Source organism: Maylandia zebra, linkage group LG15 (genome assembly GCF_041146795.1).
Source record: "Maylandia zebra isolate NMK-2024a linkage group LG15, Mzebra_GT3a, whole genome shotgun sequence".
Taxonomy (NCBI): Eukaryota; Metazoa; Chordata; class Actinopteri; order Cichliformes; family Cichlidae; genus Maylandia; species Maylandia zebra.
In genome coordinates, this window is record NC_135181.1 from 24,366,929 (window position 1) to 24,389,468 (window position 22,540).

The window sequence follows — 22,540 nt, forward strand, 5'->3', positions numbered from 1 at the left end:
AAAACATTTTCAGGCATGTGAACCACTCTCAGGTCTAGCGAAAAACCAGGGGTCACTGACATAACGTAGAGAACATCTGACAGAGCTTTAAACTTGCAAAGATGATACTCACGGGGAAAACCTGGAACAGAAAAGGAATAAAGTCCGCTGATCTGGAAGAGAAGAGGAAGAGGAAGTTAAGTGTAACTACGAGTCTGTGCCAAACTGGTGATCACTGTGGTGGAACAACTGTCCGACCAATCTGCCCGCTGCTTCCAGCTCGACTTCTCGCCTTCAGCTCTCTGTCACTTTAAGCGTTGCTCTCATTAATAACGTGCTCACTCTCGGCAGGAAGCGACTCGACTCCATATTCAGTAACAGCTGGGAGGTAAGGCGGCGGTGAGGGGGGCTCAGCGGGAGCCAACTAACAGTCACTCTCCCTGCTTTAACGCGGCATATGACTGATGTAGCTCTGGACGGCTGCCACCAGCGCTGCCGAGTCACAGCCTCCAAAAAGTGAGAAACATATTTTAATTAAAACATGTAATATTTCTGAATATTTTTCCCATTTTTAAACGGTGATATCTGACAGTCGACATCTGTGAATTTTGCAGAAGTTGCCTCATACCTTTTAATAACTTTAGCTGCTGTGTTTACTTTACTTTTCCATGGCCTGCACATCACTTACATAGCCAATATTCTTTACTAAACAATTTATTATATCTGGATTATGACTTAAAGTGTTTTTATACTACAATTTCAGGTATTTACTTAAAATGTACATAAATTTAGATGCTTATGATGAAAGCAAAGACAAAAGGAATCGCAGTGACACAAAATGTCTAAAATCCAAAAATGAACGCAAGAAAATCAGAAAACAGTGTTGGGAAAAATAAAGCAGGCAACACAACAAGCAGGGAGGATAACATATGTAAATTAAATAAGTCAGTATAATAATTTATTTATAAAGTATGGTTTTCACATACCAAAGTGCTGTACAGGGTATGTATATCTATATGCACATGCACACATGCATACATGTAATTACAATACATATAAAAGACTAATTAGGTCCACATCATGTGGACGTCTATGACAGGTGCAGGAAATTGATATAGTTTATAAATGTAATATGTTTTTATTTATCAATATCAACATTGTTGTTATCAATATGATACATATGAATATGGATTATGTATAAACAAACACAATTTGTTATGTGTTGTTAGCCTATCGATGTAGTCAGTGCATGTGGGTTTTTAAAAATATTTTTTTTTATTTTACATTTGCCTGTTTTTTAATTGATCAACTTATTTGTTTGTAACCAGGTTAAAATGGTAATTTATTCAAATGAAATAATGAAATTGTTGAAATCCATGTTCAAAGGTGAAATTTACAGAAGAGGATTAGGGGCAATGGGGGAAAAAAGAAGTTGGCACGTAATTCTGAGATTAAAGTTAACCTCCGAATTCTGATTTTTCTGAGAAAAATAATTCTGAGGAAAAAGTCAGAATTCTGACTTTAATCTCAGAATTCTGACTTTTTTTTCAGAATCCTGACTTCAATCTCAGAATTCTGAGTGGGCACCTGTTTTTTTCCTTCTTTTCCAGAATTCCGAGAAAAAAGTCAGAATTCTGAGAAAAAGTCAGAATTCTGAGATTAATCTCAGAATTCTGACTTTTTCCTCAGCATTATTTTTTCTCAGAATTCTGACTTAAATCTCAGAATTTATCAGATTCTGAGTGGGGACATGTTTTTTTTTTTTCCAGGATTCTGAGATTAAAGTCAGAATTCTGAGAAAAATTTTTTCAGAAGAAACAGTCAGAATTCTGAGATTTAAAAGAGCAGTCCCGCATTTTATTGTGAAGAACTAAGGATTTTAAGAGGAAGTGAATTTGGCTGTGATCGGTAGCAGGACTGAGAGACGTTGCAAGGGGAAGTATGAGAAGTTTGTGCCAGTGCGTACTGGTCTATATGCTCAACTGTATTTGTCTATGCGCACATTTTGCAAACTGTGACAAGCTGAGGACATTTCTGCTCCAAATCTACCAGGGATTCCTACTCTGCATTCCTTTACACTTAACTGTTTCTGTACAGTGAACATGCTCTCCACCTTCTGAAAACATGGGTCTACAGAGCCTATAGAAGCATTATAAAACAAAGTTGTCCACAACAACTGCATATGGCCCGTACACAGAGGTCCTACAGATGTCAACACTAGACATTCAGTAGGTGTAAAAAAAAAAGAAGAAAAAAAGAGGTCAGCTTGCATTACAAAACAACCCCTTCAGTGGACCAAAATTTTATGTCCAAGAATCCAATCCAACTTTATTTATAGAGCACTTTAAAAACAACATGGTTGACCAAAGTGCGTTCCAGTAAAAAACTGTGATAAAAGTTAAGTTAAACCACACATTAAACAGACAAAGAAAATTAAATAGCAATAAAATAAATAAATACATGAAAAAAAGATAAAAAATGAATCAGTAAATATTAAAACATGATTAAAATAGACAATAAAGTATAAAATAAATAAAATTAACAAAGTAAAAAAGATCAAAAGCAACCAAAAACTGACTAAAACTGACTACAAGCTGACTCTGGTCCTACCCCCAAAAAACGCCTTGGAAAAAAGGTTTGTTTTTAAAAGTCATTTGAAAATTTCAAGTGTTGGGGCCAGCCTAATATATGGAGGGGCAACTTTTCCATAATTTGGGGGCCACAACAGCGAAAGTTCTGTCCCCCCAGTTTTTCAGTCTTGACATGGGGAAACAAGGAGTGACTGGTCAGTTCATCTGAGAGACCTTTGTGCACTGTATAGGTGTAGCAGCCCTGCCAGGTAGGCAGGCCTGGCCATTTAAAACTTTAAAAGCAATCAATAAAATTAAAAAAAAATTCTAATAGACAGACAACCCGTGTAAAGAGGGAAGAACGGGGGGTAATGTACTCATGTTTGCGTGTACATTTTAAGGTTATAAACAGGTAAACCATGTGACAAAACTGGATCCAGAGTGTGTCCATGTTTATGTGTGGGACCAGTCGCAAACATTAAAAGCATCAAGTAAAAAAGTCCTTTGCCAGTGGTTTAGTAGAATGTCTTATAAAAGAATTAACTCTGACGGCACTTTTTTGTGACAACAGTACAAATGGAAATGCTCAACTTTAAGTAGGGCTGGGTGATGGAAGAAAACCTATATATCACAATAATTTTTTTTTTTTGTTATATTGCAACACTCGATATATATGGTGATATGGCTTGTCTCTTTGTTTTGCAAATTACCGCATTTTGTTCGACATCCTCCCAATATCGCCATATTTTTCCCTATCTGGTAGTATATAAACCATACAAACACGCATGCTCAGCGCAGTGTGCTGGATAGAAAATGTTGCATTTGAATCGTATGGGAGGAAAAAAGGTCATCTGTGATGGTGATAAGGAAGTGGATCGCTTAATCACAAGGTTTTTAAGTGTTTTTAAAGATTAGTTCTGAAGGCTTTGTGCCTTCATTGAAAAGAGCCAGCACAGGGAAATGGGGCACTTTCCTGGAGAGGAAGAAGGGGAATGAGGTGAGGATTCAAACGCAACTCAGCCACACTGATGTGGAGCTCAGAGTAATGATGTAATACATCAGGTTTTAGATACACGCAGGACACTTATCTGAAGTATTTGCTGTCGGTTTTAAGGTTTTAAATGTCAGCTTTATTCTGAAAGCTTACCTCAGTTCATAATTCTTGTCAATAACAAAGATCTGAATACAGAAGGTGTTGGATTTTTCTGAAATCTCAGCCTCCTCCTGCTGAGATGTGTGACAACAAACACAAACAGACTTCAGACTGTATAGTACGACTGTGTTCATCTGTTCTTAAATTATCTGAGCAATAAAAATAAAAAAGGAAGGATTAGATAGACAAACAGAGAAGGGTGCTTCTTTCATTTCATCTTAATTTCCACATCTTTATATTGTTTTGAGCAGTGATCACATTTTGCTGTCCAACATCTTAGGAGTGTTTTGGAGCAATAAGAAAAGTTGAATCATTTCTCAGATATGAGATAGGTTTGGTTTATTTACCTGCTCTGCAGCCCGCCTATGTTCATCTTCATCAGACTGAGCAGGAACTTTATGATGTTTTGTTTTCTGCTCTCTGATCAAACTGTCAAACTCACTCAGTTCAAATCTGCCAAGGAGCCACTTCAGGTTGACATCAGCACTGGCACAGATGAAGCCAACGGCGACTCCATTAATCTACAGAAGAAACACATGCTGTATGATCATACTAATGTAGCACTGCTTTCTTTTTCTCTCAGTGGTTTATCACTTCCTGTTTTATTCTGGTTTCCTGGCTTCCTCTGTTTTTCCTCCTTTTTTTCTTGCCAACACAAAAGTCTGCGTCTGAGGCTTGATTTACCTTTATCAAATGACCGCAAGAATGCTCAGTCTTACATTTAATAAGATAACACAGACTCATAGCTTAAGCTTTCTGTCTTGACCCCAAAGACCAGTTGTGAGCCAGGAGAAACCCTGATGTGTGTAGATAATCTCTAGAAGGTGCTGCCCAGAAGCAGAAATTTCATCAGGTTTTTATATTGTTTTACTTGTGTTCCTGAATGCATTCACCAGGCGCTCAATAAATGAGACGTGCTTCATATTTAGGTTTAGAAATAATTCTGAGGTTCCTGACTTTACAAATAGCATCTGAAAAAACACCTAAAACTTCACTGAATAGCTACTTTCACATTTCCTGTTCTCAACTTCAACAGGACTAAAAATAGATGGCATTTTTTCTGTGCACATCTGCATCAGCTACCGAGTTTGTCTTGCTGGTTTTGGTTGCTGATCATAAGTAGACAAGCTTTTATCACTAACAGACCATCTGAACAGGACGTAAGCTGGAAATAACTGAACGACACATTCTGCAGCTTCACAAACAGTTTCTGGCGTGCGGTGGACTGAAGAGAAAAAACCCTCTGGGACAATGTTGGATTGCGCTGAACATAATCAGACAAAAAGCCCAAAATGCTTCAGATGTCTGGACACAATATGTTCAGTGAGAGCATGCTTTGGCTGGGTATCAGCTCGTATCTGCCATATGCTGCCACAAACACATGTCAGCCCAACGGGCGGGGAGGGGAGAGGAGGATCTGTCGTCTCCCAAGTCCCGAGGGAATGAACCCTAGCGGGGTTTCTGATAGTCACTCGTCATCACAAAGCTGCTATTACAATATTTTTAGACACACATGAAACACATGAGACGCTTAGAACCACACACACGGGGGGGTGAATCAAGGATTAACCCAAAATTAAGAGTAGAAAAAAATCTTTAACATGGAACAAACCTCGCAAACAGCGGTGTGATGCTCCTCGGCCTCAATGAGCGCTGCGAGGAAGAACGGCTGGTGACTGATAGACAGCAGGTTTGTCTGCTCATCAAACAGAGGTATAATGTCATTGTGATCCTCAACCCTGAAAAATGGAAAAATGGAGACACCTACACTTAAAAAGATCACCAGTCAATGTACTATTTCTATTATTCTATTTCTGCTGTGCAGTGTGAACCTGAACCCTGATGCCTGACAGTTATCGTCACCCCTGCAGCTGTACAAACACTCTTTATCCACTTTTGGATCATAGATTAAGATTTTACATTTAGATTTAGCTTTGGGTTCATGTTATTTATTTGCACCTGTAGGCAGATCTGGTTACTCATACATTCACATATCTACAGTTTTTAAAACAACACAGAAAACAGATAAAGATAACACAACACAGGAAAAAAGCAACCGTACCATATCATGTAAGACTGTAAAAGGTACAATTCATCAGGTGGACACAAATAAGAAGGTAATATCTTGTGGAAGTTTGATAAAACAGTTCATTTCTAACATTTCAATGCAGCTATGTAGTGTAGTGGTTTACGCATTCATGTGACAGGCAAAAGACCTACAGCCCCAGATCCCCTTGGGATGTCTGAGGAAGGGTATCTGGTGCAAAAAGTCTACCAAAGAAACATGTGGAGCTTCCCTCTGTACTTCCTACTACTGAGAGAAAGTTCTTCTGCCACCTGGTGGCCAAAAAGAAAATAAATTCAGCTTTAACTTTACCAGGTGTGCTGTGGAATGATCACTTTTGCTCAGGGAGGTATACACACACACACACACACACACACACACACACATATATATATATATATATATGTGTGTGTGTATATGTGTGTGTATGTATATATATATATATATATATATATATACATACATATACATACATATACACACACATATATATATATATATATATATATATATATATATATATATATATATATATATATATATATATATATATATATATACATACATATATAATTACCCTCATTGTAATTACTGTTGAATTTTCCATCACAGCTTGCTAATAATATGCCAAAGCGCTGTAAAGTTATATCAACTTTATCTACTTATAAAGTTGTTTCCTTGTTAGATGCACTTTATGACAGGTTTAGAAAAATCCTTAACAAAGGCAAGAATTTATGGATCAGGAAAGCTATTTAATTTCCCCTTGTCACTGGAAAAGGTAATGAGCTGGCTCCACTGTTCTCCTGAAGTTCCTTCTGTCTGTTTTGCATTTTCTCTGTTTTCTCTGGCAGTTCTACGTTTACCACTCCTAAAAACATCCTTGGTTAAACCTGCATCTTCTGTGCCAGAACTCTTAAGCATTATTTAACAGCCTATTGTAAGTTCAGTCATGAAATAAACTGCTGTGCTCATAGAATCTTAGTTCCTATGAGTTCTTCATCACATCTTACATCAAAATTCAAGTGAATAAATGTTTATTTATAGTACATATAGTGCTCTTTTATTCACTCTACTGTTTAGTAGCCTGGGAAGGAATCAGTGGAAATCACCTGGCTGCGCGGACAATAGGCCGGGGACAGTGAGCTTTTCTGTGGCAGATCAGTGCCAAGCACTGAGGCCCGGGGTCGGTCACACGCTCCAACGGCTCAAATATTTCATCCAGCGCTGGCTCTGCAAGCACAAAAAACACCTGCATGGGCCTCTTGGAAATTAATGCTTAAGTGAATTATAGAATTTAACTTGCTAAATCGAAATCACCTAAACTACCAACGTGTGGGCTGAGCAGACAGACGTATTCAAGCTCAGCAATGGCGTTAAAGATGGCCCTGCGAAACAAAGCGCATCAAGAAAAATGATCATTTTACACATAATGCATTCAGCTTTCAGGACGTGCATACTGTGCTTGCTTCTAATCAAAGTGCATTGTAGTATCTCCCTTGCACTGATATATGAATCTCATCGAATGATACAAGAATTTTTTTAAAAAGGGCTTTTTTTTTTATCATACCTCATTATCTCTTTCACACTTGCTGTGGTGAAATTCGGCCGTGCCACAAAAAGGTGGAGGAAAAGTGTGTTGAAAGGCTGCAGAAAGACGATAGTTTAATCCACTGCAGGTGTGAGCTCAGTTCATTTCATTTCATCTAAGCAGAGCATGGGCACTTGGCCACATTATTTCCAGCAGATGTTAATTGTCTCTACTTAATGAAAACCTTATGTTAAAATCAGTGAATAAAAGGTACAGACTGTGCATTGTCCAACACTGAAGTGTTCCTGCATGAAAGCTTCCCACTGCGTCTGATCCACCAGATCTCCAATAGGGTGATCAAAGAAGGAAGCGTGGCCTAGGATGTCGCCCTTTTCATTGGTCAGAGTCACAGCCAGGTTAGCTTTCTCTCTGAACAAACATGACAAGAAAGTTCAGTGATGGTCTCTGTAAGGGTTTGAAATTAACTGAGAGCACAGATGTCTACATCAATCACCACATAACTGTGATGAGAGAGTGGCATCCACCACATGTTATCAGAGACAACTTGGTCCTCTTGGATCCTCCAAAGGAAAACTGAAAGAAATAGTTTGAAGCAGTTGCTATGACCGCCAGGTGGAAGTGGGAGAGCTGAGAGAAGAGCACCAGTTGAGGTGGTTAAAGCGTGTGAATCCCTCTTAGGTGAGGTGTTTTGGGGACCACACTGCCCTTAGAGGTGGGGAAAAAATCAGTATATCATCGTATTACTAAATTTTGTGTGGCAATATTGTTTTGATACAATAAATTAAAAATATTCTTTGAATACTATGAACAAGAGGCGTAAGCTCACACACCACCATTCACTAATAATGTTACCTGACATTATGAAAAAATTTCAACTGTGTAATAAAAATAGAAAAAAAATCTAACCCAGAGCTTTACAAAGTTACCCCCCCCCCCCCCCCCCCCCCCAACAAAAAAACAACAACAAAAAAACGAAAAACAACTGATTGCCACTTGTGGTGCAATCAGCAATCATTGCCTGAAGCTCTCACAAACACTTTTGATCACCAGGCGATTGCACAGGTCGCCTGATAGGAGGCAACCTTTCGGCAAACAGTTGTAGTCTGACTTTGACCGACTGCAATCATTTGCAGAGAGATTTTCGAGACCTAACTCCCATCCCCTCCAACACTATAATTCTCCTACAGTTCTCAGCATGAAAACTGATGTGAGCAAATAAACAAGAATAGATATTACACTATTCTATTCTTGTTTATTTGCTCACATTTGCTTAGACATTACACTTAAGACAAGAATAAACCACCAGTCTGTGCAGAACAACAGTAATGTTATATCACAGCTATATATCAAAGAGACGATAGAAATCTTTTCAGAGACTGCATAATTCCAAAATAATTATCTAACAGTGTTTAAAACAACTTATTCAGCTTGTAGGTGTGTTTGTGTGCAGAGAGCATCTAGTTTACGGTCTAAACTCTGCTGCTGAGATGTTTAAGAAGAAAAACTTTTCTCACAGCAGATGAATAACATTGACTCTTCCAAACACCGCCTGCGCAGATGGACTAATGAGGCCGTCTATCTCTTCAGCGTCCGCGGACTCGCTTCTCCTCACGGTCACGGTTTCCTCCCGGGCGCTGTCTGAGGTTACAGTCTGCATCGTCACCCGTATTATATGGATAAATAGTAATAACAAAACTAAAGCAGACAAAAGACGGCCCTTTTGTAATAAACTATAATATCAGGCTGGTGGATAGAAGAAGGTGAAATAGTAAATAAATATAAATGAATTCAGCTCACTGTTTTCACCTATAAAGAAACCAAACCCAGTTGCCATAGTAACGTAACGCCAGAACTCCCGCGGTTTAACCGGAAGTCATAAAGCAACCTTTTAAAGAACTAAAATCAGTCTAGAAACGAGTTTTTAGTCTTCATCAAAACTTCCTTAAACTGGACAAATGAACTCAACTGAAGTCCGTTATAGTGAATATATTCTCTATATCGGACAACGTACATATAAACTATTCAAAATGGCATTGGCGAACAAACGGTAGATGGCAGCAACACGTCTGCGTTTTGAACAAAAAGACAAAGAAGAAGACGCGGGGCATTGTGGTTACTGTCATGGTGGCTGACGCTCGGTGAGACGGAAACGTTTCGCTGTCTTTTTGCGCCGTTCGGTAGTTGTCGGGACAGTTTAAGTGAGGTTTTTAACGTTGTTTGTTGGTTAAACCTGCCATCAGAATGGCGTCTACGGCGGCAGGGAAACAGCGGATACCGAAGGTGGCGAAGGTAAGCGAACAGAGCAGTATCAGAGCTCCAGGCTAATGCTAACATAGAACTCGGGCTAACGGAGCAGAACTAAAATCTAATCTCATCTTTTCACTGCCAAGGTTACTCACAAAAACGTGCTACACTATAGTAGTTTTAGGGGTATTTTACCTGCTTAACAGGTAGTTCTGTGGTCTGAGTTTCACACAAGTTACATTAGCTGTAAACTTTCACCACGCTCTGCTTTGTTTTGGCTTCCATGTGTTTTACGTGTGCTTAATTTATTCTTGTTTATATTAAGATTTAAAATCTGGCACATTTGCGTTCCTTTGTGTCTTTAAAGTTAGAAATGTGTTTAAACATGTATGCAGTTTCTGAAAAATGACTATTATAGTAATAGGACTGTGTGGACTGTGATTGTGTTTGCAGGCGACAGTGTGATCTGTATTGAGAGTAGGGAGCTTCTGGAGGTATATGGAAGCAAGACAGAATACATGTGTGTAAATGAGAGGGAGACGGGTGTACCAGTGAAGCTGAAAGCAGTAGAGGAATTGATGGTGGATGAGTTTGAGTATCCGAAGTCAACCATCCAAAGCAACGGACAATGCGCAAGAGTGGTAAAGAAGAGAGTGCAAGCAGGGTGGAGAGGAATGTCAGGGGTGATTTCTGACATGATAGAGGCAAATGAGAAAGGAAAAGCTTACAAGATGACAGTGAGACCTGCAGTGATGCACGGTTTGGAGACTGAAACTCACAGGAAGCAGAGCTGAAGGTCAGAAACAGCTCTCACCAGTTACTTTGAAGACAAAGTTAGAGGCAGAGATGGTTCCAACATGTGCAGAGGAGGGCTAGTGGATATACTGGTCAAAGGATGTTGAAGGTGGAGCTGGCAGGCAGGAGGAAAAGAGGAAGATGGATGGATGCTGTGAAGAAGGACATACAGAGGGTTGGTATGACAGAGGATGATGCTGGCATAGGGTGAAATGGGGATAAATGAGCCATTTGTGACTCCTAAAGCAGCGGTCCCCAACCTTTTTTGAGCCATGGACCGGTTTATGCCCGACATTATTTTCACGGACCGGCCTTAAGGTGTTGCGGATAAATACAACAAAATAAAACTAGTACCGGTACCGGGGAAAAAAAGAAGATTTATTCATAACACACCTGAAAAGACCCAGGAAAACAGAGTTAACGATAAAAACGATAACAAAATAACGCTGAAAACCGATAAAAACCCTGAAAACCATACATTTCACACCTGAGCTTCAACTCTCGTGGCCCGGTACCAAACGACTCACGGACCAGTACTGGCCCGGGGGTTGGGGGCCCGCTGTCCTAAAGGGAGGAGTCAAAAGAAGAATAAGATGATGATGGAACAGTCGCCTCAAGGTGCTTTATATTGTAAGGTAACATAAGCGATTAAAAACTCCAACAATCAGGAGAACTTGGTATCTATGGGGAGGAAGAACTCTATTTTAACAGGAACCAGCAGAAGCAGGTTCAGGGAGAAGCTGTCTGCTATGACCAGTTGCGGGGAAGAGAAGAAAGACCAACTTTATGCTCACGCTAATTGTATTTTGTGATGTGTTTTAGGTGAAGAATAAAGCTCCGGCAGAGGTTCAGATCACTGCAGAGCAGCTGCTAAGGGAAGCCAAAGAGAGAGAGCTCGAACTCCTGCCACCACCACCGAAACAGAAGATCACCGATCAGGAGGAGCTCAATGACTACAAACTGAGGAAGAGGAAGGTAAGCGCTTCCATCATATTTTCTCTGCTGGTAGTGTTCACATTGCTCTTACTCATACCGCCCTTTCGGCAAGAATTTTTAACAGCTTTATTTATGTTTTAAAAAGCCAGCATAAAATATTTGAAGTGTGTTGCTCTCTTGTTTTACTTTTGCTCTAATAATCATGTTTAGTTAAACAAATGTGTTTGTAGTTTTAATCTAACCGGAAAATTTGAGATGTTTCCAGCACACACAAATATGTTTTTATAGTTTTTGGACATGACGAATATCTTTTTCTTTCAGAGCTTTGAGGACAACATCAGGAAGAACCGGACCGTCATCAGTAACTGGATCAAATACGCACAATGGGAGGAAAGTCTGAAGGAGATCCAGAGGTACTGAGGCAAAATCTGCTGAAAGTCAGAATATTAAATGGCTACAACTTTGCAGGGGTCCAATCACAAACATCTTAGTCTTGGTCGTACTGAAATAAGTGGAATTGGTCATCACATCTTTTAACATTTTAGTAAACTTTTTAGAAATATTTCTCATGCCCATGTGTCTGCATGGTCCACTTTTACCTCACCAACGGTTACCCTCGTTTCAGAGCTCGTTCCATTTACGAGCGGGCGCTAGATGTCGATCATCGCAACGTCACTCTGTGGCTAAAGTACGCCGAGATAGAGATGAAAAGCCGCCAGGTGAACCATGCCCGCAACATCTGGGACAGAGCCATCACCATCCTCCCCCGAGTCAACCAGTTCTGGTAGGACTTAAAAATCATTTAATTGCTTTATTTATTTCTTGATTGTTTTGTTTTCTAAAATATCAGCAGGCTTTGACAAGTGGCACAGTCACAATTTTCAGTCCTTTTTTGTATTTAAAGATTAAATAAATGCATTTGTTGGCTGATACTTTATTGACGCTTATCTAACAATAGAGTAGCTGAGATGTAATCGGACGTAAACAATGTGTTTTAAACTTTGAAAAGTGCATCGTGTGTGAGTGTGAGTCTGCTTGTGATTGTACAGCTCTGATGGAGAGTCTTTGCTGTGCATCTGTTGTCTGTTTTTGTTAAATCTTCTGTGTGTAATATTTTGAATGCTGTTCCTTTGCACAGGTACAAGTACACCTACATGGAGGAGATGCTGGGAAACATCGCCGGCTGCAGGCAGGTCTTTGAGCGATGGATGGAATGGGAGCCTGAAGAGCAGGCCTGGCACTCTTACATCAACTTTGAGCTGCGCTACAAGGAGGTGGAGAAAGCCCGCACCATTTATGAGCGATATATCCTTTTGTTGCTTTACTAACATGCAGGATACTGGGAATTGTTTCCCCACAGTTAAATTCAAACAATATAATAAAACTTTAAAATACAGAAACAAAAAGCGCGATCAGGGTGATGGTCTGAGTCGTCCCACAGAGCCTGAGTTCACTATTATCAGGGCTGTTTTCTTCTCAAAGCTACAAATTATGTTCTCTGAAAGACAACAGAGGTTGCTGTCAGACTTCCTCTTTATATGTTTATGTAAACTATAATATCACTTTTTATCAACTCACCTTCAAGGTGGAAGAATAAACCCTAAAATACTGATTAACCTTGAGGAATGCCTTTTCCTTGCCTCACCTGGTTCCCCGTCTCTGTGTGTGGTCGGGGCTTCACAAGCCACACAGAACCATCTCTTCTGTTGGAGCATTTCTCCCCAGTTTTCTTCATCCTCCACCTCCATCTAGCTGTCTTTACTGTTGCTGAACACTTTATTCATGCTATTATTTTATTCTGATTGTTTTATCTCACGACCTTTGTGATGGTGCGTTTGCCTTAACGTCGCTGCACTTGTCATCGTTCACCCTGAGGTGAAAAACTGGATCAAGTACGCTCGCTTCGAAGAGAAGCACGGCTACATCGCCCACGGCAGGAAGGTGTACGAGCGGGCAGTGGAGTTCTTTGGGGAGGAACATGTAGATGAAAACCTCTTTGTGGCCTTCGCCAGGTTTGAGGAGACTCAGAAGGAGGCGAGTGCAGCTCAGACTTCTCAAACTTCTTTCTGGCTTTCATTTTGTTGGAGATCATATTGTGAAATGTATTTATTTACTTTTGTTCTCTACCTTTGCAGTTCGAGCGAGTCCGGGTGATCTATAAGTACGCTTTGGACAGAATCCCTAAACATCAGGCACAGGAGCTCTTCAAAAACTACACCATGTTTGAGAAGAAGTTTGGAGACCGCAGAGGAATCGAGGATGTCATCGTCAGCAAGCGAAGGTTCCAGTACGAAGAGGAAGTTAAGGTATCAGTTTTAAGGAATTACGTCTGGAAATCTGTAGAAAGTGGAACAAAGGAGGAAGATGGGTTCATTTTCCTTGTCTACAGATTTAACGCCCTGATTGGTTTGTTTTCTCTGTACTGGTGTAAGAAACAAAATAGGCTTCGTATTTGGGGTTTTCGCTTAATTGTTAACTTGCAGGTTTTATGTCACCTACTCTGCTGTTTGGGAAAGTTACGGGGAAAATGAAATGCTAAAAAAATAAATCATACACTCATAATCCCAGGCAAATCCACACAACTACGACGCCTGGTTCGATTACCTCCGTCTGGTGGAGAGCGATGCCGACGCAGATACGGTGAGAGATGTCTATGAAAGAGCCATCGCCAACATCCCACCCATCCAGGAGAAGAGACACTGGAGGCGATACATCTACCTGTGGATCAACTACGGTCTGTATGAGGAGCTCGAGGTCAAGGTGGGTCCATCATTCGGCATCTTGTTAACCTCCAACAAAGTAAAGGACACAGATCTGAATCATGTTCTCAAGCAACAGACATAACCAGGCTGTAAAGAAATGTAAAACGAGACGTCTGACAGTGATGTGTGCGATTAAACAAAACTCTGTGATGGCAGGATCCCGAGAGAACGAGGCAGGTTTATCAGGCCTGTCTGGAACTCATCCCCCACAAGAAGGTAATTTACACATTAAAGGCCGCACCTCTTCAGTGAAACCACTCATGCATTATAGTAAAGGTGTTTTTGTGTAAAGGTGTTCACCTGATTGTGTCTGTCGTTGTTTTGTTTCAGTTCACATTTGCTAAGATTTGGCTGCTCTTTGCTCAGTTTGAGATCCGACAGAAGAACCTGCAGGCAGCCAGAAAGATCATGGTAAGATTCCTCAGATGCACGTGCAAAACCACCACACGTTGTGCAGTCAGATGTAAACTGAACGCATAGAGTGCTGTATTATGTTACATTTTGGGTGACTTAATAAGTAGTTTTTAAAAAACGAGCTTCCGTTCATACTTTCTTGTATCAGTCTTTTTGCAGAGGATGGGGGTAGAGCAAAAAGTGTCTTTTAAAGTAATAAAAGCAAAACTTAAAATCAGGCGAAAGAAAACGGAATGAGAACTGCAAAAAGAAAACTTTTGCAGAACAAAGGCATCTCCTCTTCCTCGCCTTCAGTGCCCCTCTTGCTCTATGCCGAGTTCAGTCAGATGAGTGTAACTCACTGGCTCCACAGGAAGAATGGCATCAGCGTCTGTGTCCGCTTTCTTCTCATCAGTATTTCTCTCCTCAGGGCACGGCGATCGGGAAATGCCCGAAGAACAAACTGCTGAAGGGCTACATCGAGCTGGAGCTGCAGCTGCGAGAGTTCGACCGCTGTAGAAAGCTGTACGAGAAATACCTCGAGTTCACCCCCGAAAACTGCACCACCTGGATCAAGTTTGCTGAACTGGAGACAATCCTGGGAGACATCGAGCGGGCTCGGGCCATCTTCGAACTCGCCATCGGGCAGCCACGGCTGGACATGCCAGAGGTAACTGGAAACCTCTCACACAAATGCTGCCCCCTGGTGGCGAAAGTTAAATAGCATTTTAATGATGGGAGGAAAAGAAATGCCTTCTTACCTATTTTTGGAATACTTTTAAATCAGGGGTCATGTGAAGGAAGAGGAGAAGAAGCCTGGTGAGTGAGATACAGTGGGTGCGTCACAGTGACGCACTCAAGTGTGGTGTTCAGGTTTTGAACTTATTCGACTGTTTTTAAAGCTTCTTATTGTGATTTTTGTGAACATCACATTTCATCATCAGTTTTTACTGTCACAGTAATCCATCTCCTACAGTGTACTCCATTCATAGGACAGGAACCCAGACTAAACAGTTGATAGGCAGCTTCATGTAATCCTGGATTAGTGTTCATGAAGCAAAGTGAGATCAAAGTCAAGCTAGGTTTCTGTTTAAAAATCGTAACATTTTGTAAAATGATCCTTTATTTTAATTTCTTTTAAAAACCTTCCCGTAGCTTCATTTTCACTGAAATATGTTCGACTTCTTATCTCACGCTTGACATTGCTGCCCTGCTGATGAATTCAGTGCACTCACGTCTGTTATGCCCGCAGGTTCTGTGGAAGTCCTATATCGACTTTGAGATTGAGCAGGAAGAGTTTGAAAACACCAGAAACCTTTACAAAAGGCTACTGCAGCGCACTCAGCACGTCAAGGTGAGAGCTGCACTCCACAAACCTGATCCCAGATCTAACAAACTGTCTATAGTAAAAATATTTCATGGCTTTCGTGTGACCTGCCAGCCATCAAGCTCTGTGCTTACCGTCTTCTTCTCCTGCAGGTTTGGATCAGCTACGCCAAGTTCGAGCTGTCGGTGGACGGCCCCGACCGACTGCAGAAGTGCCGGCAGATCTATGAGGAGGCCAATAGGAGCATGAGGAATTGCGAGGAGAAGGAGGAGAGGCTGATGCTGCTCGAGTCCTGGAGAGACTTCGAGAAGGAGTTCGGCACAGACAGCACTAGAGAGCGGGTGAGGAAGCTGCTGCCGGAGAAGGTGAAGAAGAGGAGGAAGCTGACTGCCGAGGATGGGGTAAGAGATGGACAATGTCACAGCTGGATGGTGACAGCCACCAGAAATGTTTTCTCAAATACTGATTTTTTTTTTTTTTTTTTTTATACACAAAAATAACTAATGGATTAATTAACCTAATTTACAATAATTGGATCGTTCTTATTTGTCCTGATATAATTCCATCCCATCAGTCGGACGCTGGCTGGGAAGAGTACTACGATTACATCTTTCCAGAGGACGCTGCCAATCAGCCCAACCTCAAGCTGCTCGCCATGGCCAAGATGTGGAAGAAGCAGCAGGTCATCACAGAAGACGACGAGACGCTTCCAGAAAATGGTCCGCCGGCAGCTGAAGAGACAACAAAACAGTCTGTGGAGGCGGCAGCTTCTCCTGAGAATCGGCTGACGACTGCGTCCAGCAGAGAAACTGCGGCTGAGACTGAACAGGAGAAAACGTACGACGACAGAGACGACGACAACGACAGCAGCAGCAGCGAGAGTGAGGAGGAGGAGAAAGGTGGAGAGAGGAAGGAGAGCAGGAGCAGCGAGGAAGATAAAGAGTAAATTCCCCGCTCAGGGACTCGAGGGGAGCAGACAGTCTGGATTTTTCTAGTATTTTTTTTATTTTTTTTAAACGAGTCTTTATTGTATGTTTTCTTTGTGCGATTACACAAACATCAGCTCAAAGTCACGTGTTGTGTGTTCTTTTTCTAAATGTTCATTTAATATTTACAGTAGATGAAACTCTTTGTAGGACCAGTGGCTCTCTGAGGAATGACAGTTTATCAATGTACGAGTATCACAGAGTCAGAGAGCCACAGTCTGCTGTTATTCGATGTCCTCGGGTCTGACGGGGTGCGGCAGTGGGATGATCGACTTCTTCTCCGTGTCTCTGGACAGAGCTTTCCTCATGTCTGAAGGTGAAAGGCAGCAGGTTTTGTCCTTTAGTAACACACTTCGTAAATTAATAAAAACCATGTAAATTTATTTTAAGTTTAGAGCAGAAGGCACAGAGCTGTCGGTGAGCTGAACGGGGCTGTATTAGAGTCTCTCACTGTTGTTTCAGCTGTTTCAAAACTAACATCAGCAGTTAAATTAAAAGTTTAAGTATTCTGTCAGTGCACCAACGTTTAAGATCCACACCGGTCAGACTGACAGCAATCGGAAAACGATAAAACATCTGATGATGGAACACTGTACAGCTAATGGTAATGGCCTGTATTTGTATAGCACTTTACACATCCAGCCATCCACCCATTCACACACTGGTGATGGCAAGCTACATTGTAGCCACAGCCACCCTGGGGCGCACTGACAGAGGAGATGAACCTGAACGAGTGTCAAATTTCTCAAGAGAGGTTGAACTTGAGACAGACCCCCATGTGGAACATCTGTCACATGAGAGATATTCAAGTCCTTACCAATTTGAAAACAAATTTGGGTGGCTGTGGCTCGGGAGGTAGAGCACGTCATCGACTATCTCCAAGGTTAGTAGATGACCTGTAGTTGGTTGGTGGTTTGAGGCACTTTTGGGGGTCAAATGCACTCGAATACAGTTCAGATACATGTTGCTTCATGCAGATCATAAAAATCAGTTGTTTACATCCTGCTGCAGAGGTCAGAATAATTCATGATGATGCTAAAAGCTGCCGTACATCTGTGCACCAATTCAAGTCTCCTGGATCGTTTTAATATTGCTCATTGCTATGGTAACGTCTCTGTGCAAATCACATCAGCTGTGAGTTTAACAGCTGGGGAAGGCAATAAAGGAAGCAACTTTCTGATTGGCTGCAGATGCAGTTAGAAACCTTTCTGAGATAAAATGACTCTGCTGCGATCTTACCATAAGCATCTTCATCTGGCTCTCCATTGCTGGCAGAGTAATACTCTATGACTGTCCTGTACACGCTGTAGCCCAGACGTTTGTACATGTTCACTGCCACCTGGTTGGACACTCGTACGAACAGATCCACGAAGAATCCGCCTTTCCTACAACAGGTCAAAGTCACAGACGTCAAAAATCAAGAGATTTGAAAATGTGAGGGATAGGCTCGCACAGTTTTCATCCCAGTCCTGATACGAACCTCTCTGAGATCTCCTCCAGCATTTCCATGAGTTTGGCGGCCAGGCCAAGCCGTCTGAACTCCGGGGCCACGGACAGAGCGGTGACGTGGCCGTGCCACTCCTCGCGAGCCACAGATCCCTCCGCCTTCCCCATAACTGCAAGAAAGTTCCACATGACCTCAGACTCAGGCGAGAGTCACAGGGTTTATTTTAAACTGTCCAGGATCTGTTCTAAATCTGCACCCTCTGTTCAAACAGGCTTGCGTATAGCTGCAGGTCTGCTCAGCGCGCCACCTTCAGTGTCTAAATCATGTCAGAATGAAACGGCACCACATGCTGTACAAATAAATGAATCAATGCATAATTAGCTTTAGTCATCCATAACACACTTCCTTTGGAGGAGTCATCTGTAGCCTGTCTCCAAACCTTTGAACAGGTAAGGAGGCAGTCTTTGGACGTTTACAACTCAATAAATGTGTGAGAGAGTTTCACAGCATCACAGAGCAGTCAGGTTAGGGCTCATCTTTCCATGGATCAGCCCTCTGTTATTCTAGGCTTTTTGAAGGCCTCCCCGTAAAATGACCTGCTGCTCTGACCTTTCTTTTTTTGTGTGGTACATGGAAAAGCTGCACATGAATCAGGTTGGATATGAAACAAAACAGGATCAGAATCATGCCCTGCCCTTGTGGTGTCATCGCTGCACAGAAGTTTTGTTCTGATTTTAGTTTGAGGGGGAATGGACACATTTTGGACAAGGCAGAACATATGTAGACCGACACTCCCATCCTTCTCCACAAACTACACCCAGATGAGGTAAATACAAATATATGTATTTTCCTGTATGACTTATTATTATGTCATTTTAGAGGCTAGCATGGTTTCTCGACAGTTAAAAGATGACCTTAACCTCTGTGGAGGCAGGAGGACTTACTGTAGCCCATCAGTTCTCCTCCAGGAGCCTCAGCAACAATAAAGTACTCCGGCCAGTGAGCGAGGTACTGCAGGTAAAACGGGATCCCATACTGGAGGTCAAAGGTTAAAGAAAACTATCCAGAGTAAGAGGAAACACACTTAAAATACGCTTTATATAATGTCAGGTACTCCTTATTATTACTGCATCGGTGTAATTAAATGTGGATGCCATCCACGGGTGGGCCCTGAAGCTTAAATAAGCAGAACACAGGTAAAGGATACAGTCTCTGTGAGAGGATCCAGGTTTCTGATGGACAAAACACACAAAAACATCAATGAGCCGTTAACATTCACATCCAATTATCCATTTCCTACCAAGCCCTTTCGTTATTCTAACATGGAGAGAAACGAACAAAACTCAACAGAAATAACGGCAAATTTATAATTTTTAGCATCACATATGGGCATTTAAGTTACGCAAATAGCCTAAATGTTTCCGTTGTGTCTATAGGAAAATTCGGCATGTCTTTGCTCGACTTACACCCACAGACTTTAATTCCACACACACATATATATACACAGCTTCTTCTTAATCCTGCGTGGTCTCGGTGTGCCGAGTATGTAGCAGCTTTGCCAACAAAACTATAATTTTCAGTTATTAAACGTAGAAGGTTGTTTAACAACATGCTGAAAGTGTTGAGGTCTGTATGACCCGAGTCGCTAAATGATGTGATTTTTGCATGAAGTTTGGTCAGGAATGGCGCAGCCGCACACCGAACACACAAGCTGCATCCATTCCCATCAGTCACACCAGAAACAGCGTTAAATTACAGCTTATGTGCTAAAAGAACGAAAAACTACTCACATATTGTTGAATTTAAACAAATCATCGCATGTAAACGGCCGCAGAGTTGTCATCTTGGCTCACTGTAGCGTGACCTTTCACCCCACAGAGACAACGAGATATCGGCTACCTTTAGGAGGCGATGAAAAAGGAGCAGCGTCCCCAAAGGGATAAGGCAGGTACTACACTATTGACAAAAACTAGATTTTTAAGGGTTTGTAATTTTACCGTCGCAGAATCAGCTGATTAATTTCAGTATATTTAAGGTTTGCCTTCATGCTATAAAAACTGTATTTGAAAAGTATTTTTACCCATGGCAGCTTATACGATGAGCCTGGTGTCAGAATGTATGTTAAAAAAAAAGACCTTTCATATGCTTTAACTTTTGTTCAGCCAGCTATCCCACATGGTGATATGACCCTCGAACGTTTGTCCAAAATGCACTTTGAAGTTTTCTGCAGTGAATTCTCAAAGAGCAGGTCAAACATCCAGAGTATCGGTTCCTCTGCATCACAGATGTTAAACGGGTGCAGTTCAGCTGTTAAACTATGATACTGATACTCATATAAAAACAAACTGCAAGATTAAGTCTTTGCATTGTGACTCTTGGGTTGCGTGTAATATTTATTTGCAGTTTTTAACGGAGCATAAAGTTATTTTTCAGTTGTTTTTCATTGTCCTTATGCATTTCAGCCCACTCCTATGTACTTTGAGGGCATTTAACTCAGAAAATATTCATAATATGAATGTAAAATTTTGCATTAAATAAACTTCAGTAAAGTTATTATTCTTTTTCTTAATTATTCTGGGGGTGGTCATGTGGGAGCCTTTCTCATATTTGACTGATTTGAAAACTTCGAACAAAAGCAACAAAAAATGTCTTTCTTCTGCCAGGGGAGGGCGCCATATCCAAATAAATCAACAGAGACTTGAGGACAGACTGACAGTGAAGCCTCTGTAATCTGTGTGCAAGGATTAATGAGACATTTAATCTTCTTAATAATGAGATATTGTTTGGAGTGTTCGTGTATATGTGCAAAAATAAGAGAAAGGAGAATCCAGCAGGGAGCACTATGAGAAACCTTCTGAGAATACATGTTTCTCTTGGCACAGACCTCACGTTCATCTGCAGTTTCTGTTGGGTGGGTTCTTCTCTGTTGTCTGTTTTAATTCACCCGAGCATGTCAGCCCCGGGCCTCTTCTGCTATCAGCCCACACCCACCACAGATCATTTAACACTTTAAAGTACCCAGATGAGCTGCAGCTCCCATCTGAATGAAAACCAACAGAAAGGAATCTGCTGTGAAAGATAACATGCTGCTTCTGTGATTAAACAGTGCTGAAAACCACAGACAGAGACACAAAGAGAGTAACTGCTACCTGTCTGCATAAAATAACACTAATGCTGGAGAAATATTTAAGTAATAAGCAGCAGGGGTGGTTGGAAATGTGTCTGTGCTGCTGTTCTCCTGAGCTGATGAGAGCTTCTCAGCCTCCAGGAGGTGCTAAATAGTCCATTCTTCATTTCGTTGAACATGATTTAACAGCTGATTTTGTTGTAAAAATGGTGGTATGATAGACACTAAGGTTATAACACAATACAATTTATTTCTAAACAACATTGCTGCACTCCATTCCTGTACCTTTTGTTTAAAATAGTTTAAAAGTAACCAAATGTAATAAAATCTACCTTGAGCTGCTCCCGTGTCAAAAGAGGCCACCACAGTGGAACCGAACAAAAGCTTGACACAGATTGTGTAAAAATAACCACTTAACCTTTGTGTCTAAAAGATACCAAATGAAGGTAAACTAGGGCTGGGCTGTACTTTTGTGTAATACCAATTTGCTCCACAAGATGGCGCAGGAGGTTGACATCCACTGGTCAAACATTGCCCCCTCCTGGTGAAGGTTTTACTTCAGTTCTTATTAAAAAGGTCCTTTAAAAAACGTAACGGCATTTTTGTTTAGTTACATATGCTAAATACAACACATGCCTGTCAATGTGACATGTAAATGTAACAGATTTTCTTATGTTGCCTTTTTGTCATATTGTTTATTGGTTTGAGACAAAAGTTTTTTGTAACATGTTAATCCTAGTTTTTCATCAGTTAGGATTGTTACAAGCTCACATGTATACATTTGAGGGCTCTACAACTACCTTTAGATTAGTTGCGAGTTAAGATTTATTTCATCTTAAAGTTACAGTGAGTCTTTTTCTGTTTTGTTTTTTTGTTATTTAACAGGAAAAAAGCTTGTATGCTCATAAATATCCATTTATTAGTGTGTATTTACATCTTTTAAAAACTGATGTGTAGTTGTAAACTTAGAATTAATCTATTAAAAATACATAGGAGCAGGTTTGTGGAAGCCGCCACGTTGCCGTGGCTTCCACGTGGAGGAGATGAATGCCGTCATTCCGTCTAATTATGTTTTGGGTAGTTGCCTAGAGATGGACCACATATGTAGTAAACCTTACAAGTTACTTTAAATATCAAGACCATAAATAGCTCCTTCAAACTATATAGCCCCTGAACTGAAGCCAAGGCTCTAAAACAAACATAAAAT

General features: G+C 41.0%; 3 protein-coding genes across 5 annotated transcripts in view; 1 reads left to right on the top strand and 2 right to left on the bottom strand.

Annotated features, from left to right (window-relative positions):
* cfap61 (cilia and flagella associated protein 61) overlaps positions 1 to 9,198 on the bottom strand; it is a 45,406-nt gene extending 36,208 nt beyond the window's left edge. For all 3 annotated transcript variants that reach the window (XM_076874174.1, XM_004561047.4, XM_012921817.3), the window contains exons 1-9: positions 8,831 to 9,198; positions 7,574 to 7,724; positions 7,335 to 7,411; positions 7,085 to 7,152; positions 6,877 to 6,997; positions 5,315 to 5,441; positions 4,050 to 4,223; positions 3,697 to 3,776; positions 113 to 152 (exon numbers count right to left, since the gene is read on the bottom strand). In XM_076874174.1, the coding sequence (XP_076730289.1) occupies positions 113 to 152; positions 3,697 to 3,776; positions 4,050 to 4,223; positions 5,315 to 5,441; positions 6,877 to 6,997; positions 7,085 to 7,152; positions 7,335 to 7,411; positions 7,574 to 7,724; positions 8,831 to 8,973 (981 nt within the window). In that variant the 5' untranslated portion in view covers positions 8,974 to 9,198. The remainder of the gene's footprint in view (positions 1 to 112; positions 153 to 3,696; positions 3,777 to 4,049; positions 4,224 to 5,314; positions 5,442 to 6,876; positions 6,998 to 7,084; positions 7,153 to 7,334; positions 7,412 to 7,573; positions 7,725 to 8,830) is intronic.
* A 203-nt stretch (positions 9,199 to 9,401) lies between these two features.
* crnkl1 (crooked neck pre-mRNA splicing factor 1) lies at positions 9,402 to 16,842 on the top strand. The gene is made up of 14 exons (XM_004561051.6): positions 9,402 to 9,605; positions 11,178 to 11,330; positions 11,613 to 11,704; positions 11,917 to 12,075; positions 12,430 to 12,596; positions 13,147 to 13,325; positions 13,427 to 13,597; positions 13,860 to 14,051; positions 14,210 to 14,269; positions 14,384 to 14,464; positions 14,877 to 15,116; positions 15,699 to 15,800; positions 15,926 to 16,174; positions 16,348 to 16,842. The coding sequence occupies exons 1-14, from the start codon at positions 9,558 to 9,560 to the stop codon at positions 16,717 to 16,719; spliced, it is 2,265 nt and encodes a 754-aa protein (XP_004561108.3). The 5' UTR covers positions 9,402 to 9,557; the 3' UTR covers positions 16,720 to 16,842.
* On the bottom strand, positions 16,771 to 20,131 carry naa20 (N-alpha-acetyltransferase 20, NatB catalytic subunit). Its single transcript, XM_004561050.5, has 6 exons — positions 19,997 to 20,131; positions 19,414 to 19,438; positions 19,151 to 19,241; positions 18,240 to 18,375; positions 17,999 to 18,144; positions 16,771 to 17,069 (listed from the first exon to the last, which is right to left on the bottom strand). The coding sequence occupies exons 1-6, from the start codon at positions 20,047 to 20,049 to the stop codon at positions 16,984 to 16,986; spliced, it is 537 nt and encodes a 178-aa protein (XP_004561107.1). The 5' UTR covers positions 20,050 to 20,131; the 3' UTR covers positions 16,771 to 16,983.
* Between the last annotated feature and the right edge of the window lie 2,409 nt (positions 20,132 to 22,540).